Source organism: Boleophthalmus pectinirostris, unplaced genomic scaffold, assembly GCF_026225935.1.
Source record: "Boleophthalmus pectinirostris isolate CB_2022bp ecotype Guang Dong unplaced genomic scaffold, ASM2622593v1 HiC_scaffold_39, whole genome shotgun sequence".
Classification (NCBI taxonomy): domain Eukaryota; kingdom Metazoa; phylum Chordata; class Actinopteri; order Gobiiformes; family Gobiidae; genus Boleophthalmus; species Boleophthalmus pectinirostris.
This window is the reverse complement of record NW_026571350.1, coordinates 10,087-28,750: the sequence shown is the minus strand read 5'-3', so window position 1 is coordinate 28,750 and position 18,664 is coordinate 10,087. Positions and strand designations below refer to the sequence as shown.

The 18,664-nt window shown below is 39.9% G+C and overlaps 3 protein-coding genes across 5 annotated transcripts; 2 read left to right on the top strand and 1 right to left on the bottom strand.

The window, feature by feature from the left end:
* Nucleotides 1-56: 56 nt before the first annotated feature.
* On the bottom strand, nucleotides 57-3,530 carry rtcb (RNA 2',3'-cyclic phosphate and 5'-OH ligase). Its single transcript, XM_020926736.2, has 12 exons — nucleotides 3,372-3,530; nucleotides 3,168-3,246; nucleotides 2,733-2,800; nucleotides 2,535-2,634; nucleotides 2,236-2,392; nucleotides 1,996-2,152; nucleotides 1,763-1,922; nucleotides 1,501-1,676; nucleotides 1,233-1,421; nucleotides 1,049-1,159; nucleotides 704-823; nucleotides 57-304 (listed from the first exon to the last, which is right to left on the bottom strand). Exons 1-12 carry the CDS (start codon nucleotides 3,462-3,464, stop codon nucleotides 197-199), a joined length of 1,518 nt encoding a protein of 505 aa, XP_020782395.1. The 5' UTR covers nucleotides 3,465-3,530; the 3' UTR covers nucleotides 57-196.
* Nucleotides 3,531-3,662: 132 nt separating this feature from the next.
* fbxo7 (F-box protein 7) lies at nucleotides 3,663-6,810 on the top strand. Of its 3 annotated transcripts, none has more exons than XM_020926739.2 (10): nucleotides 3,663-3,802; nucleotides 4,584-4,706; nucleotides 4,791-5,007; nucleotides 5,106-5,312; nucleotides 5,418-5,562; nucleotides 5,641-5,724; nucleotides 5,862-5,957; nucleotides 6,035-6,211; nucleotides 6,319-6,362; nucleotides 6,467-6,810. In XM_020926739.2, the coding sequence occupies exons 1-10, from the start codon at nucleotides 3,753-3,755 to the stop codon at nucleotides 6,722-6,724; spliced, it is 1,401 nt and encodes a 466-aa protein (XP_020782398.1). In that variant the 5' UTR covers nucleotides 3,663-3,752; the 3' UTR covers nucleotides 6,725-6,810. The 3 variants fall into 3 exon arrangements, with proteins under 3 accessions (XP_020782398.1, XP_020782396.1, XP_020782399.1); XM_020926737.2 differs by having other exon boundaries at nucleotides 6,304-6,362; XM_020926740.2 differs by lacking the exon at nucleotides 3,663-3,802 and adding an exon at nucleotides 3,951-4,103 and having other exon boundaries at nucleotides 6,304-6,362.
* Nucleotides 6,811-7,333: 523 nt separating this feature from the next.
* kiaa0930 lies at nucleotides 7,334-18,275 on the top strand. Its single transcript, XM_020926426.2, has 10 exons — nucleotides 7,334-7,744; nucleotides 12,797-12,945; nucleotides 13,065-13,169; nucleotides 13,287-13,364; nucleotides 13,444-13,545; nucleotides 13,851-13,991; nucleotides 14,111-14,299; nucleotides 14,882-15,041; nucleotides 15,830-15,985; nucleotides 16,516-18,275. Exons 1-10 carry the CDS (start codon nucleotides 7,597-7,599, stop codon nucleotides 16,554-16,556), a joined length of 1,269 nt encoding a protein of 422 aa, XP_020782085.1. The 5' UTR covers nucleotides 7,334-7,596; the 3' UTR covers nucleotides 16,557-18,275.
* The last annotated feature ends 389 nt before the right edge of the window (nucleotides 18,276-18,664 follow it).

Genomic DNA, 18,664 nt, shown 5'->3' with positions numbered 1-18,664 from the left:
TTTGTAATTTCCACATGGGTTTTATTCTTTCACTGGCAGGACAGCAATTCTTTAAAAAAAAAAACTCAATTAGCAATTTTTAAGCTAGGGCATATAGGGCCATATATAACATTTTCAGATTCACAAAAGGGCTAGGCCAGATACATAAATTAATTTCTAAAGCAAGGCTTTTCCGTCTTAAGTGTATCTATTTTGTTTATCCTTTAATCACAGCTATAGGTCGCAGTTTAATGGCCTTTTTGCTGATTCCAGCATCATGGCATGTGTTCACAACATCTGTCACATTTTTGTATGATTCAGGAGCCTGTAAAAAAAATAATAAAATAAATGTATGCAAGTGTGTAGATACAGATATACAGATAGAGATCAGGGGTCTCCAGCCTGTAGCTTAAGAGCAACCAGTCACTCTCCAAAAATCCTTTGAGCTACTTGGAAGGGTTTGAATTATACATATTGTACTGACTGACTCAAATTTGATCAACAGCCATTGTAAATTTATCATTTTGATGACTAACTTTATGAATTAATAATGGAAAAAATACCTACAAAATGTAGACCTAACTGTTCCCCATCTAAGGCTTTCCTGTGCTCATTTTCTTGTAAAATTTGTAGCACTTTGCCATTTTCTTTTTGTAAATGTAGCTCACCAGGAGAAAAAGGTTGGAGACTCCTGAGCTATAGACAGAGTCAACCTTCTACATACCTCTTCCATCACTAGCTTGGGCGAAGCCACTCTGATAGCAATACCCATATCAGCCAGTTTGTCCAGTACATCCTGGAAGTCCAAGTTTCTCCGTGACTTTGCTCTAGAGAGAGCCCGGCCCTGGACCATATAAGTATAATGACAATTACACAGATTTTATATAATACTTTTGTGGCAAGGCTTTACATTGCATTACAGTATTCAGTCACAAGAACACACGGGGGTGGAAAGCGGCTTCTGTTGTCAACGCCAGACAAAAAACTACCAACCAGCACCAATCACTGACCATAGACCTTATGCCATGCATACAGAGCCAGAGCTGAGCTAAAGTTGAAAATTACATACCGCTCCATGACATGTTGTGCCAAATGTTTCTGTCATCCCTTGCTCTGTGCCAGTTAAGACATAACTGCATGTTCCCATGGTTCCACCAATTAACACCGGCTGACCTGTAAGCTAAACAGAAAGCGCAGCATTTACACTTTATGTAAGAGGTCATTTAAGGGACTGATGTATATGTGGTATGGACCTGGTAGTCGACAGGAATGAGAGGATGGTGAGGAGGAAAGGCCCTGGTGGAGCCTTTGCGATGGACTAACAGTGTTTTCTGTTTGCCATCAACAATGTGCTCTTCAACTTTTGCAATATTGTGGGAAACATCATAGATAACGTGCATATCCAAGTCATCGGGTGTAGTCCCAAAAACTTTCGAAAAGGCCTGGTACAGAAATGGAAATGCATTAAATCAAATACACTGATTGTGAATTGAATATGAATGTTGTAGATGCAGTTCCCACTTGTCTAGTAAGAAAGGTCATAGATGAACGGTTGACCCAGGCATAGTTTCCCGCTGCAGCCATGCCTTTTAGATAGTCTTGTCCTTCCTGTGAAAAGATTCGAGCACATGCCAGCTGACGGTCGTTCACTGTGATTTTGTCCCTTTTCATTGCCTTCTCCATGGCAACTAAGGCATCTGCAACAGAGCCAATTAAAAATATGATTGAGTGATGCATGTGTTATTTGATCAGCAGTGTTGATTCAATAAACACTTATATATACCTGTAGCAACCTGGTGGCCAAGCCCTCTGCTTCCACTGTGGATCATCACACACACCTGACCTTTATGGTCAATGCCCATTTTTTTGGCGGCATAGTCATTATATATCTCATCCACAACTTGGATTTCAGCATAGTGATTTCCAGCCCCAAGAGTTCCCAGCTGCAGCACACGAAAATAATTACTTTTAAAAGTAAACATTGTTTTCTAAAATAGTATTCCTTCCTGTGGCTACCTGTGGCAGTCCTCTCTTCTTGGCCTTGGATGACACTTTGTTGGGATCTGCTTGCAACATCCTGCCATATTCCTCACAGTGCTCCTTATCCTCAGCCCAGGCATAGCCCTCTCTGAGAGACCAATCCACGCCCATCTCTAGAGCTTCCTCCAGGTCTCTAGCAAAAAGGCAAAAATCAAACCAGTAGAAGAAGAGACCTTGCCCTTTCCAGTGTTTTTGGTAAGTGTAAACTGTACCTACTTGGCACTCATCGGAATAACTCCTTTGGACCCCACTCCGACTGGGATATGGTCAAACAGAGATTGAGCCAACTGCTCCTTTACTGGCTGAACGTCCCGCTCATCGAGATTTGTTCGTAGTAGACGCACTCCACAGTTTATATCAAAACCGACACCACCTGTAGATGTATAATTGCTTCACCTCACAACTTGGCCTCTAAGTACATATTAAGATGTACAACACATGCCTGATTTGCAATAATATGTCTGATGATTTAGATAATATACGATATTTGATCAGCAATAGTAATACTGACATACCTGGGGAAACTACAGCTTCAGGGTCATTCATGTCAAAAGCTGCCATGTTTCCAATTGCAAAACCATATCCAGAATGGACATCAGGGAGACCTATGGATCTCTGGAATATGTGATATTACACATTATTTTGTTTTCCTCATTTAATATTATATGATGTGGCAATGCATATATAGCACAAAGAAAGATTTTCAAGCTCACATGTACAATTCCAGGCAGTGCAGCCACGTTTCCAATCTGTTTCATGGCTGGGAGGAATCCGCCGACACCTAAACATTAAGTTTATGGTATATATAAATAAATAAAATTATATAATCTTAATTGTAAAGAAATATATGAATCCTAATCCCTCAAAAGCAAAGAGGTGGAAAAATGCAATATGATGTGATCAGAACAGACATTCTATAGGTCAGAACATAGTATATAGTATATAAGGCCATTGGCGCAGATTACGCAGATAGACAATCATGTTTATCCCATTCGGCCATAGGGCCGCTGAAGCCGAAGAAACTGCTTCCCATATAAAATAAAATTTAGAATCTAGTTGAATGACTTGGAGTGGGTAATAAATGTAAAATGCACTAGGAAGGGGATTTGAAAATGGATTAAACGACACAATAAGAGAAATGTACAAACCTCCCCCTCGACAGGCATTTCGAAGCTCTTCAAACATTAATTTTTCCAGGGAATCGTTCACGTAGAAGTTTCCTTCAACCTAAAATTACACATTATTTATAAGTCAATAATCCAAGAATCATTGTATTCGTACTCTATGAAGTAGTGGATGATCCAAAAGCAAAGAAACCGGCCACGTTCGAGTCCTGCTATGCCATGCCTTACCTGCATATTGGGCACAAAGCCCTTTTTAATTCGCCAGCAGTTACTGCTGATCTTGTCCAAGTACTGCAATTCATCGTTGTAACTTCGGCTCATGACTTTGATAATAAGGTGAATAAAACTCCAGAAATAATTGTGTTAGCTTTGTGAACAGTGTGCAGTATGTGTCCGTCACCCGAGCGGTACGGAAGCCCATAAGGAAAAAAACATATTCACTGATTCTCAATTTTCGTGGCATGGACTGCCACGTCTGAATTGGAATTTAATAACAATAAGGACATAACGGAGTAGCAAATTACATATTGCTTATCATCATTTTAATGTAACTGAATGTTTTTGGATCAAATGCTTAAAGTTTAATGGGCCGAATCTCCGTAGAGCGAAATGAGCGGACCAGGCCAAGTCCTCCAAAATAAGCACCAAGTCTTTGACATGTAAGTTCTTATTACAGATGGTTTTTACTCTTTGACTTTTGGTGTCAAACTATCTTTACTTAAACAATCATGGAATAGACTAAGATTACTATAACGTGTCCTGTTTTGGTAATTTAGACAAAGAGCTCTACATAGAAAATACGATAGATTTTACATTGACTCTACAAACTGTGTGGCGGAAGCAGTTTGAGCTGCGTTCCTTGTGTTTACGAATTGACACCTGGATCAATGTTAGCAGCAAAAATAAAACTGCACATGGGAATAATACTGTACCTTACTTCTTTTCAAATACGTACTTAAAGTAAGTAGGTCTTACCAAAGTCATTTATAGTTTAACGTTAGGTTAACTATTTAACTGTTAATATGTGTAACGTTAGTTAGCATTTTTATTTAATGTGGTTAATTTTAAGTAATGTTGCTATCAAAACCGAAACTCAATTGTGTTGCGTACCAGTTGCAGTTGTACATTAATGTTATGCAGTGTGGTTGTTATTGTGTAATTTGGAGATATGTAACGCTTGTAGTCATTTTGAGAGAATTATTTTTGTGTTTTGTGAAACTTGGGACAGAGTGTCACTTAACACGAACATGATTCAGCTAAATAACAAAGATTTGCGATAAGAAATAATGTCCTTTGTGACGCATTATTTATTACCATGTCATTTATCAAGACTTCTGTTAAATTTTCATGTACAGTGCAGTCTTACGCTTCACGTTAACGTTAACTATATGAAAATAACTCGTGAATAAAACGTGTCTGACTTTAACTACACCTTTGTAGCATGATCCTTCGAGTTCGACTCAACAGGCAGACGAGCCGTGTAGAGCTACATGGAGAAGACCCTACTTTATCAGAACTTACCAATCATATCAGAAACACACTACTGCCTTCACAGGGCCTGAGGTCAGACTCTGACTTGATTAAACCTTTATGAAGATGTAAAACAATCCAGCAAATGTTAAGTCCTTGTTTGTTGTTTTTTTACAGTGCCAACACAGAGTTCAGCCTGTCCTTGAATGGCACAGAGCCTCTCTCAGACAATGGGCAGACTTTGACTTCGTGCAGCATTGTCTCTGGAGATTTGATCTGTGTCATACTGCCTGGCCATGTTGTTGCGGTTTCATCCTCTGCTTCCACTGAGCAGATGCCGAATGCTACCAATCAGATTCAGACACAGCATACAACATCAATGCCCAACGATGAAGTGAGCATTTGTTGCACTTATTTGCTGATGGTTTTGGTATGTACACCAAAGTAGTGACAATCATTTTTATTATCTTTTTATTTCGTCATCTGTTATAGCCCAGCTGCAGTAGCCCTGCAATTCACAATGAGATCTCAGAACACACAGTCCCCAGTTGGGAGCCTATGTTATGCAGTGAGGCAGAGGATAGCCAAGCACCTCTTTCTCTTGAGCTCCTCTATCATGCGGCCCACAGCACAAGTCCCAGTGATGCCATCATTATAGTTGGACACCTGCTGATGCTTGAAACAGGATTTACTCATGAGGTTTACAAACACGTGTTTCTAGAAGATGTATCTGTACATTGTCCAAATAATATTAACAATTATTATAAAATGTGATAATAATAACCACTTTTCTTGACTGCCCAGGGAGGTGAGCCTCAGTCAGTGGACATGCCTGCTGGATGGAGAGGAGCAGGAGGAGTATATAAGCTGAAGTACAGCCATGCTCTGTGTGAGAACAGCCTAGCACTTCTGGCAGCTGTGTGTACCGGCCCTGCCCTTGTGATTAATGGTAACTTTTTGATAGATGTGAAGAATCTCTTCTTTCATCTGAGTTTTTAACAGTTTCTTTCTCCAATCTCTCCAATAGCAACCTTGAAAGTTAATGAAAAAGCATGTGCAGCTGGTAAACTATGTCTGAATCCATCCAGCTATGTTACCAATGAGTGGCCAGGTAGGCAATATGAACTTAGACGAATAATTTGTGTTGAGTGTAAACTTGTTCTTTACAAACTGCTTTACTGGCACTTTACTTTCAAGAGACCATCACAGTAGGTTTTAATCACTTTTATTTTTCACCTTTTTCTTTAGGGGAGCATGCTGCTGCAGCTTTCAAAGATCTGAAAAAACTGTCCAGAATATTCAAAGATGCGCTGGCATATCCTCTGATTGCTGCCGCTAGAGAAGGTGCAAACTCAGTACTTCTGAATGTATGTTGTTTGTTTAATGTTGTTTAATGTTTTTGTTTTGTTTGATCTCTTCAGCCATAGCTTTGCCTGTAGCCTTTGGTTTACCAGCTCTTCCACCAGAGCTCCTGCTCAGAGTGCTTCGGCTACTGGATGTACACTCACTGACAAGGTTGTCCATGGTCAACAGACACTTTCACAACACCACATCTGACTCTACACTGTGGAAGCATCTTTTTCTGAGGGACTTCAGAGGTGAGACCAATATGGAGAAAAGCACTAATCTTTTGCAAAATGATAAACTATTGCAAGGTTTAAGGTTATGAACAATGTTCTTAAAAGAATAGCTTTTTTGTCACTAGACTCTGATGCCTGGAGCTGTTCCAGAGACACAAACTGGAAAGAGGTGAGTGGAAAAACAATTTCAGATCAATGTTATATAGTTTAAGGACAATACTTAATGAGTACTTTGTATGCCAAGTTGTTTAAATTGCAATATATGTTTTTCAGCTTTATAGAAAGCAGTACAAGATTCGCAAGGAACGGCATAGGCTGAGACTTAATCGCTCTTTACCTCCATACCCAAACCTTGATCCATTTCACACTGGGCCAAATTTTGAACCCTTTGTCCCAGGGATTATTGGTGGCATATATGATCAGCGACCAACTCTTCCACGTGTTATGTTACCCCGCCCTCGCCATGACCCTCTTGGTCTAATTCGTAGCTACACACCAAGATCAGGAGGCAGAGACAAAGGCTTCATCTGACATGGTTGTCAACTATTCAAATAAACCCAGATCTGAGTTACATTTTGTTGTCCATAATACACTTACCAAATAAACCAAATACCACATATGAGCAATAATTATTCATTAATTAATGTGTGGCTATGTTGATTAAACTACATATTGTGAAATAGTCACTGAATTTAAATCACATGTTTGTTATAAAATATGTTATGCTTAAATATTTGATAAATAATGCCATAATGGTATTAACCTACACCAAATTAATACATTTTTAAAGTTATTTTACTTTTTTTATTATTTGTGTTTCCACCTACTTTGCTTTTTTCATATATTAAAAACGACGTCATCCTTTGTCTTATAACAAGGAGTGCACTTGATTTATTCCACTGGCTCTTTGGGGTGGGAGGAGTTTACAACGGGCGAGAATTTGGTAACATAATACTTGCCTTTGATGTTTACTAATTTTTGTCTTGATTAAACCTTATCGATCAGATGTTGTGAAGCCAACAAAAGCTATGAAAAAAGACGACAGATGATCAAGAAGTATGAGGTCATTAAAGGCACCGTAACATCAGTGATTCTCACTTCTAGTGTTATGTCTCTTTAAGAGCTTAGTGTTGTTACCGGAAGTGTTAGGGGTGTTTCCAGCTGATCTACACAACAGAGGAGCTCGTCTCCCCGTGTGTCCAGTGTCTGCTGTCTGCTCTTTTCCGTCCAAAGATCACGGAGAGCGGGCTTGGAGTCCCCCGCCGTGCACCCTTAAACAGAGCCTCCTATTTTCTGTGTACAACACGAAACGCCCCGGCACCTACTGGGACTCTATCCACTGCTCCGCTCTGTAGCCGCTGTCGGTGGTTGTTAGCTTGGACTGTCATGATCTCAGCGCGGAGATGGCGTCTATACCCGGTTTGTGCAAGGCTGTCGGGCCCGCTGTTGAGGAGGACAACGGAGACCTGGACCACTCTCTGGGGCAGATGCTGAAGGCCATCGCCGACGAACGGAGCCGCCTCAACATCAGACAGGAGCTCAGCGGACTCGGTGAGCGTGGGTCCTGCAGCCTTTATCTGGTTTTCAAACCGAAAGGAAGAACAATTTTATGGCTCCGATCACCTATTGTTACTCCCTAAAACACGTCTTTATTTTAATTAATGTCAACGTGACCCATTGCTTTAACGAGTTCGTCGAACCCAAGCCTATGCAAATTTTTGGGGGTATTTTCTGTTCTGTATCTGGACTTGACAAGAGCATATGCTTGTCACATGGGGAACTGATAGTGGTACCCGCAATAGTGGTAACCGGTATGTTTGTTAGACTTATGAAAAGAACAGGCATAGAAGAGGACGGAACAAGTCTATATTAGGAATAAACAGAGATCAAATCAGAATCAGTTGTGAACACACTATTTTGAACCTCCTTAATAGTGCACATTCAGCTTTCCAACACTTGCTGAACTCCACTAGAATACACCTTATGGAGATTTGTGAAATAAAATTGGGCTGTAGGATGGCAATTTCTCTGTAATTTCTCTGGTATAACATATACACTACACTAAAATCATATATATATATATATGTATATATATGTGTATATATATATATATGTATATATATGTGTGAATATATATGTGTATATATATATATATATATATGTGTGTGTGTGTATATATGTGTATATATATATATATATATATATATATATATATATATATATATATATATATATATATATATATATATATATATATATATATATATATGTATATATATATAATGTGTGATGTTTTAGTGTAGTGTGTATGTTATACCAGAATCTGCTGTATCTTGGGACGCTGAAGCTTGTTTTGTAGGTAATTTGTTCTGACAGTGAAGTCAGTGGAGCTTTGTTCATGATTTCATCACTGCACTTGATGTTGGCCATGCTTACATCTTAATATTGGTGAGAGGAACACCTGGGTGAAAGATCTTTATTTTGGGCTATCGTATAAGATTAAATTGCATTGTTTAATATTAATGTCACATTAATGTGCATTCATCATAATGTCCTAAATGATGATGAATTCCAGATGATAAAAATCACATAGCTATAACTCTTCTAGGCAGTAACTCAAATGCTGGTGACTGTGCTACCATAATCAAACAGTAGTTCCTTTAACGTTAAACCAGCTCAGAGGCACATGATGTCTCATGGGCAAATTGCTGTATGTCAATTCCTCATCATGTAGTGATAATCACATGACATGACACTGGTTCAGCAAGACATCGAGTGATGGATGCCTCACTCTGGAACATGTGTTTAGCATAGTTGTGTTGGTATTAAAGAAGTATAAGTAGAAATGGAAAAACTCATATCTGTTAAACTTAAATAAGTTTTCTTCTTTACTAATGTTGCACAGTGCTCGGATAGAAAAACATGGAGGTACTAGTCTATTCGTATTACAGTTAAAATTATTAGCTTTGTCGGTCATAAGCATGTCCATGAAAAAAAAATTACACTTCAAGTGTGCTATAAATAGCCTCACACTTTTTTCAGAGATCGCCTGCAGTGGCTAAAAATGAGATATGCAAGATAACCTGAAAACAGTAGGGGGCTGACACCTTCTCCAGGACCGCATCCCATGTATGTGATAAGGTGTATGCTTCCTTGTCACGGTTTATGCTCCTTTTGCGGATCTCGATGGCCTCTCTGACCCAGCAGTGGTAAGGTGAGATGCACAAACAAGGTCCAAGGAGCATAGTAAACCATGAAAAAGGAGCATACACCTTATTGCACACATGGGATGCAGTCCTGGAGAAGGCGTCAGACACCATCACATTCTGAAGAAGGCTACAGGAAGTAAACAAACTCTGCTGTCAGACTAAAAGACTAACTAATTCTTGGGGTGATTCTATGGGTGATAAATAGCTCAGTATTTTCATGGAGTATCCCAATAATGATATTAAATTTATGTCGATCCAACAGAAATGTGCTAAAACTGTAAAACAATATGTTAGCAGGGTTAAGTCTAGACCGTAAAAGTAACCACAAAAAGTGCAGAAATATGATTTACTTAACACAACCTAAGTTTTTTTCTATTCACATTTTTAAGACCATATCACCTTGTCAGTTCCCAATCTTCCCAAATCCAATAAAATATTGGATTTATTTTTTGCCAGCGCCAAGGAGGCTTATTCCTCATCCTCACTGCCTCCCCTGGGTAGAACTGACCACAACATTGTCCATCTGCGGCCTGTTTATCAGCCTATTGTGCACAGGCAGCCTGTGGTGCCCCGTGTGGTGAAGAAGTGGACTGCTGAGAGTGAGGAGGCTCTGAGGGGCTGCTTTGACACCACAGTGTGGGCAGAGCTCTGTGACCCACATGGAGAGGATATCAATGCAATGATAGAATGCATCACGGACTATATCAACTTTTGTTTTGAAAACATTGTCCCCTCCCAGACGGTGCGGTGTTTTTCAAACAACAAGTCATGGATTAACCCTGACATAAAAGCTCTGCTGAAGGAGAAGAAGAGAGCTTTTAGGTCAGGGACCAAGGAGGAGCTGAAGGCTGTACAGAAGGAGCTGAGGAGGAAAATCAGGATGAGCCAAGCCAGCCAAAAGAGAAGGATGGAGCAGCAGCAGCTACAGCAGAAGAACATCCAGGGGGTGTAGAGAAGTCTCAAGACTATCTCAGGCTTCAAAGCACCTCCTGCTCAGATGGAGGGGGACCTGCAGTGGGTGAATGACCTCAATTCTCACTTCTTGAGGTTTGATCAATCACTCACTCCTCCCCCCACCCAGCTGCCAGCTCTCACCTCCCCATCTGGACAATGGGGAAATCCTGCACCACCTCTTCACACCTCTGCCTCTGCTCTTCAGCCCACCACTACACATGGACTCACCCCTCCTCCCAGCCTGCCACTTTCTTTGTCTTTTTCTGCAGCCCAGGTGAGACTGGAGCTCAAGAAAATTAGACCCAGGAAGGCAGCAGCACCAGACGGCATCAACTCCAGGCTCCTTAAGTCCTGTGCAGACGAACTGTGCGGTGTTATGGAGCATGTCTTCAACATGAGCCTTAAGCTGAGGGTGGTACCGCGACTCCGGAAGACCTCTTGCGTGGTACCAGTGCCTAAGACACCGCACGCTAAAGACCTCAGCAGCTTCAGGCCGGTGGCTCTAACATCCCATCTGATGAAGACACTGGAGAGACTGGTCCTTGGCCACCTCCGCTCCACCGTGAGCTCAGCGATGGACCCGCTGCAGTTTGCGTACCGGCCTAGAATCGGAGTGGAGGACGCCGTCATCTACCTGCTGCACCGCTCACTGTCTCACCTGGAGAACCCCGGCAGCACTGTGAGGATTCTTTTCTTTGATTTCTCCAGTGCTTTCAACACCATCCAGCCACTGCTCCCGAGGGACAAGCTGGAGACTGCCGGTGTGGACTGTGACCTGGCAGACTGGATTCTGGACTACCTCACAAACCGGCCCCATCCAAGAACTGCGTGTCTGACCTCCTGACTGGCAGTGTGGGGGCGCCCCAGGGCACTGTCCTCGCGCCCTTTCTTTTCACCCTCTACACTGCAGACTTCAGACACAACACGGACAGCTGCGTCCTGCAGAAGTTCTCTGATGACTCTGCCATCATTGGCTTCATCAAGGATGATAATGATGTGGAGTACAGAGGACTAATACAGGACTTTGTGGACTGGTGTCAGCAGTACCACCTCATCATCAATGCAGAGAAGACCAAGGAGATGGTGGTGGACTTCCGCAGACGCCACTTTACTGCCCCCCCAGTGAACATCCAGGGAAGGGACATTGAGAGAGTGGACTCGTATAAGTACCTGGGTGTTCATCTGAACAATAAACTGGACTGGACTCACAACACAGATGCACTGTACAGGAAGGGCCAGAGCAGGCTCTATCTCCTGAGGAGACTCAGGTCTTTTGGAGTGGGGGGGCCACTCCTGAAGACCTTTTATGTCTCTGTGGTGGCATCAGCCATCCTGTACGGTGTGGTCTGCTGGAGCAGCAGCATCACAGAGAGGAAGAGGAAGAAGCTGGACAAGGTCATCAAGAAGTCCAGCTCTGTCCTGGGCTGTCGTCTGGACTCAGTGCAGGAGGTGGGGGACAGGAGGGTCCTGACTAAGGTCATCTCTATGCTGGGCCATGAGTCTCACCCCCTGCAGGACGCTCTGTCTGCTCTGGAGAGCAGCTTCAGTGACAGACTGATTCACCCTCGCTGTGTGAAGGAGAGGTTTCGCAGGTCTTTCCTTCCTGCTGTTGTCAGACTTTACAACAAACATTGTTAACACTGAACATGTGCCAGTCAATTATATCCATGTGCAATTATTTTTAAGTCTATTTTTAAATTATTTTTAAGCTATTATTTATTATCTGTGTTACCTTTTCCTGCTGTTCTGAAATTGCACGTTGCAACACTGGAATTTCCCCACTGTGGGACTAATAAAGGCATATCTTATATCTTATCTTATCTTGTCTGATATCTGAAGTCAGAATGTGGCATGTGAGAGGTGATGGTCGGAGGGTCAGATGGCGCAGATTGGTAGCCTGACATCTGTCCGTCTAGCACAGTAGCTTTCTACCATAGGGTATGTAATGAATAATTCACAAAGTGACTATGAGCGTAGAAAAGCACTAGAAAAGACTAAAAGGCTAAAAGAATAATGCATTATTATAATTCTAATCAGCTCATATTTTGTTTTTTTATTGTAAACAATATGCTAATGTTGAATATCAAGCATATCTTCAAAACAACATACCCAATATTTTTATAATCTGTCCAGCCCTAATTAGGACATAAAGATAAAGGGTAATGGCAGCAGTATTTTTTTTTGGTTTCCTCATGAAGCAGCTCCGGCAGGATGGTGAACTTAATGCCATGTCATCCCTGGACCAGTTGCTTGGCAATAGTTGCTAGGTGGCAGGTGCCTGATAGTAGAGCACCCTCAGGGCTATGTGGGGATGATAGTCTGCCACTGTGATAGTATTACAAGTGTCCATTCATTGTTCTTTGACTGAATTTGTCCTTGGTCTTTCCTTGTCTACAGCCAAATGATGCAGATGCAAACTAACGTTAGTGTTATTTTTCAGGTTGCTTTAAAGATGACCGCATTGTGTTTTGGACATGGATGTTTTCCACATACTTTATGGAGAAGTGGGCTCCACGACAAGACGACATGCTCTTCTATGTTCGGCGGAAGTTGTCCTATGTCAACACTGACAACACGGAGGGCAAAAAAGTGAGTAGTCATCTTGCTGACTTGTGATTAATTTATAGATTGACATGCCTGTGTTTTACAAAATTAAATACATATGTTTGGTTTCATAATTAACTATGACATACGGCCTGTACTGCTAGGTGGAGGTTGAGGTATTCCGGAGAGACTCTAAGAAACTGCCAGGCCTTGGAGATCCTGACATTGACTGGGAAGAGAGTGTCTACTTGAATCTTATTCTACAAAAGGTAATAGACACAACTGATGTTGAATATATGTATCTGTGTACTGGATTCAGCTCCATCTCAGTGCAGTGTTTCACATTTCTCCCAAAAATTCTTGTTTTTCTCTCTTTGTATCTCTAGTTGGATTACGTAGTGACATGCGCAGTCTGCACACGCTCCGACGCAGGGGATATCCACATCCATAAAAAGAAATGTCAGGTGAGAGAGGACTGTGACTCCACAACTACAGCTCTTTTGTATTTTTCAGTTTTTTACACATGTTTTTAACTTCTTCCAGGAGGTGTTTGCTTCACCCAGTAAACATGCAATGGACAGTAAAGGAGAAGAATCCAAAATGAGTTACCCAAATATCTTCTTCATGATTGATAACTTTGAGGAGGTAAGGAAGCATCCACAAATGCATACTTTTGACTGCACCTGAAAAGCAGTGGTGTTTTTTGCTTTCTTAGCAGGTAATGCTGCTGGGGTAATGATCTGTAATTTTGTGCTTTGTCTCTCTCATTTTCACATTCAAAACCAAGTGTGTGCTTTCGGTTGGTCATCTTGTAAAAATTATATATAAGCGATCTCTGACAGTTTGAAATTAAAGGGCCATTTTGGGTTTTCAGCTATGAAAATATGTAATTCAGATGTGTTTTTGTTTTGTTATAAAAGGTGAGATTTTGGTGTGTTGTATTTATTTAGGTGTTCAGCGACATGACAGTGGGTGAGGGAGAGATGGTGTGTGTTGAGCTGGTGGCGAGCGACAAAAGCAACACTTTCCAGGGAGTCATCTTCCAGGGATCCATTCGCTACGAAGCACTAAGAAAGGTCTACGACAACCGGGTGAGACCTACACAAGAGAATTGTGTCTCAATTTACACAAAACTAAAATAGTGATCTCTTTTCCCGCACTTCAAACACTGAGATTTTTGCCCTTGTTCATTTTCTAATGATTATCATAGGTGAGTGTTGCTGCTAAAATGGCTCAACGGATGTCATTTGGTTTCTATAAATACAACAACATGGAGTTTGTGAGAATGAAAGGTCCCCAAGGCAAAGGGCATGCAGAGATGGCCGTTAGCAGAGTCCCAACAGGTGACACATCTCCTTGTAACACAGAAGAAGACCAGATGTCACCGATGCATGAAAAGGTAACGGCAAGTGTATTTCAAATTTGCATATGTAAGTACAGAGCCTCATTTTGTAGAGCAGGGGTTTCCAAACATGGCTGTTTTGGGATCAACAACTCAAGACCCAACAGCAAAAGTTAATTAATGCAAATTATAATTTCCATGAAGAAACAGTTTCACTGACATTTATCTGAATAGTTTATTTTGTCATTTGGCTTAATTCTCCAAAACATAGAAAGTTTTCAATGGAAATATAGATTACATACCTTTCATTATAGTGTTATAGTTTTTTGTTTTTTTTTTATCTTTAAATCATCACATGTCTGCCAGCTCAGTGCCCCATGCCCCCCATTTAGGGGCCCAATGCTGTTTAAAGTGCAATTGAAATGAGGTCATAATCAATAATAAAATTCTGTCATGCTCCTTAGATTATGGCTGTGTACAGTGTAGTTAAATTGGGTTGTACATTAATTTAACATACATTAATTTAAAGTCAATGTTCACTCTTATCTGTATGACTTGGAAGAAGAAAGCCAGAAGAAAGGAGACAGGTGTAATAACAAGCAGTGATATCTAACTATAAATGTTGGTGGCTTGTTGCAGGTAACGTCGTTCAGCACCCCTCCGACCCCAGAAAGAAACAGACCCTCCTTCTTCTCGCCATCACTACGCCGTAAAGTACCTCGAAACCGAATCGCTGAAATGAAAAAGTCTCACTCTGCAAATGACAGTGAGGAGTTTTTCAGAGAGGAGGATGATGAAGGTAATGTTTAAAGTTCCTAAATCAAGGAAATTACGTTCTATGTGCATATAAGATCCTACATTATGCAAAATTGACTCTTGTGAAATTTAAAGCATGTTAAAATGTTGTTACCTAGTAAAAAGGCAAATTATATGAATACATTGTTTCATAGTAGTTTGTTCAGCATAAATAATGTTTTTTGCATGAACTTCAGTGCAGATGTGAGTGCAGTTTGGGTCTGATACATAGAGATAGTTTTGAGAACTTTTGGCAAGCCCCCTTTTTAGCCGACTAATCGATCAATGTCTTTACTCAGCTACTGCCCTAGAGTATGTACAACTAAAGGAAGACTGTGTATCTCTTCTGTCTATCTCCATGTTATTGTATTGCTTGAATAAGTATGAATATCATTATGACATTCAACTTTTCTGTATAGCATTTAGTGTTTTTATTGTTCAAAAATAAGTAGAAAAATAAATTTTGCTTCTCAAGAGATCTGATCTGTAACTTGACCTGGACGTATCATCTCCTTGTCTCCAATGAGATACGTTTAATGCAATAGTGTTGAACATTCTAAGCAACAGCAATTTCATGGAGATGACCAAGTTGCGATGGACCGACAGAAAAATGATATAGTCCACCTATTAAAGTAAAAAAGTGGATAAGCGCCTAGTACTAAAACTTGCAAGTCTTAGGCATCCAGCATACCATTTGCTTAGAAGTAAACACTGAAGTATATTTTTTATAATATTAATATTTTAACACCCCCTAAATAGTCACCTACCTTTTTGATATTTTTTGATATTTAGATATCCACACAGCCACCAACCTGCGCTCTCGCTCTCTGTCGGGAACGGGGCGCTCCCTTGTTGGCTCTTGGCTCAAACTGAATCGAACGGAGGACTACTTCCTGCTGTACTCCCACCTGACCTACATCACTCTGCCTCTGCATCGCATCACTACAGGTCAGAGGTTATTGGCAGAATTTAACAAATCTAGTCAGTTAATCATTGTAAGATCCTGTTTAGACCTTTTTGGCCCTGCTTTTTAGGTAGTTTACACCTGGATTTGACAGTCTTCTCAAATTCTCTGATATTCCTTTGTAAATATTGCGTCTTCCTTGGAAACATTCATGACCTCTGTGTTGTGTACTGCCATTTCTTTAAATAATACATGTTGATTAATTGCAAAACTAAAACAAAAGTTTGATAGCGATCAGAACATTTTTGGCAAAGTTAAAACTATAGGGTTAACTTTTTTGTCATAAAATGACAGTATGTTTGGTTGTTTACACAGAAAATTCTATTACCTATATAAATGCAGTCATTGCAATTTGGTAATTGTGATTTTGATTTGATTGTGAATTACTGTATTATGCTGCTCTATTTGCCTGTGATCCAGAATGCAGATCTCCCAGGCAACAGCCCTATTGTACTATTCTTATTTGTTTTGTATTTATTGAATTGTTTTGAATTTTTTGTGTTTTGACCTGTAGACATCCTGGAGGTGCGGCAGAAGCCAATTCTGATGACATAGCATATTTTCTCCCAGAGCATCATTACTAAGTGCCTCCCTGCTGTAGGCCACTGAGACAACAGCACCACCTGAAGTCAAACTGTTGCAAACATCTGACATCTGGGATGATCAAAACCAGCCATTCAAGAAGTGCCTCTTCTTTCTTTTAATTTCCTGCCGTTTGGACAGGAAGGTCATCTCTAGGAAACAGCTTTGGGGAGGAGCACATGACCATGTGTGAATGGCACTGGCTGAACTCGGACCATGAGAATAAAAGAATGTCAGCTTTCCTGTAAATATCCTGCTGCTTTACTGATCATTGACACTATGCGAGTTGGAGCTTTTATGTTTTTATCCACAGCAGCAGGTGCTTTTAAGTTTTACATTTTATGAAACTCTGAGAAAAAAAACTGTCAATGATGGAACGAGAAGGGTCAAGTGGATCGAATCCTGTGGTGGGTTAAAAAAACATTACCAAACCATTACAGCATTAAATATTTCTAGTTCAGCTAGTCTCTCCCTTGTTTTACTTCTTTATTCTGTTTAAAGTTTGTGACTTCTACATCATTTGATTCACACAGTCAATTAGTGAATTACACTGTTTATATGGTTTTTTTTTATGTGTTAAAGTTTATTTTTGTTTAATTATAGCATTTTTATTTTTTAATAAAAAGGGATGTTAGCTATTTCAAGGAAGATGTTTTAACAAGCTGCTTAGATGCTTTATTAACAAACTTTATAAAACAATGAAGATACTGGACTGTTATGAATATAGAACAAGTTTCCTCACTACTGCTGGTTATATTGTTTTGTTGTTTTTTTTTGTTTTTTTTTTCTTTTTTGGCTTTGTTTTGACCCTGTATCAAAAGAACAAATTAGAACAGATTTACAAAGGGTATTGCGTGTTTACATTGTTACAAAATAGATTGGATGGATTTGGGAATATTCAAATCAACAGATATGATATTATCACATATTTTTATGTATGTTTTTTTCTCCCCAAGTGTGCTCCTCAAGCCTTAAAATTTAGACCTAGTGTTTTTGTTGTTGTTGTTGTTGTTTTATTTTAAAATACTTTTTTATCTCACAAATGACCAGCCGAGGCTTCCAAAGATCCAGCAATCATAACGCTTATTTCTTCACAAATATGTTTATTAACACTGTTATGTCACTACATATGTGTGCTTCTTTTATATGTAGAGCAAACTCTTCCCTGGATGTATAAATAATTTTCAGAAATTACCAGTAACAATAATTCAGCCACATGGTGCAGACCTAATTTAAAGGACAGTTGTTATCAGTATCATTATATGATACAGATTGAGATGTTAACGTTCGCACCAGTTTGCACTCAGAGATGAAGCCACTGATCAAATCAAGTCATCAATCAGTGTTGTGTGTGTGTGTATGTGTGCGTATGGATTTTTCACTAAAGCAGGGCACTTTCCAGTGTTGTATGATAAAATAGTTAAGTTATTCCATCTGAATGTAGGCTGCTGCTTGATAGCAAACATTGCTTTAACTATTTGATACTATAAGCTAAATACAAGTGTGCACTGTAAATGCTACTTACTAGAACCTTTTTTAATTCTGACTATTAAGCTTTTGCTGTCATTGTTAGCTTTTGTACACATATCCAACAATGTGCATGTTATTTCACTTTGTTGTTTTTGTTTCCAAAACTGTTGCCTGTACATTTTCCTGTACTAATTTATTAAATTGTACCTCAAAAATGAATAAGTAATTAATTGTCCAGCCTTACACATGACAACCATCCAAGGCAATGATCTATGCTTCTAGCCTAAGTATTTGGACCCACCGAAAGTTGGGAAATCATTATATTTACTGCTGTATTGTTACATTTTTTTTTTCTGTTGAGTACTGTTACTTAATATCGAATTAATCCATTGTGTATATTGATTAGAAAACATTTGATGAGATGGTTTGCGGTGTCCCCCGGTGTCACTAACAGAAAAAGATTGGGAAACTCTGTCCAACGAAATTAAAAGTAGTTTAAATATTGTGTAGGGTGTGGACCTTGGAAGTGTTATACATCTATAGTGTAGAAGTGAAACATTTTTGGATGAAAGAAAAGACACGATAAAGAACGAGCCACGTGACTTCTAGTT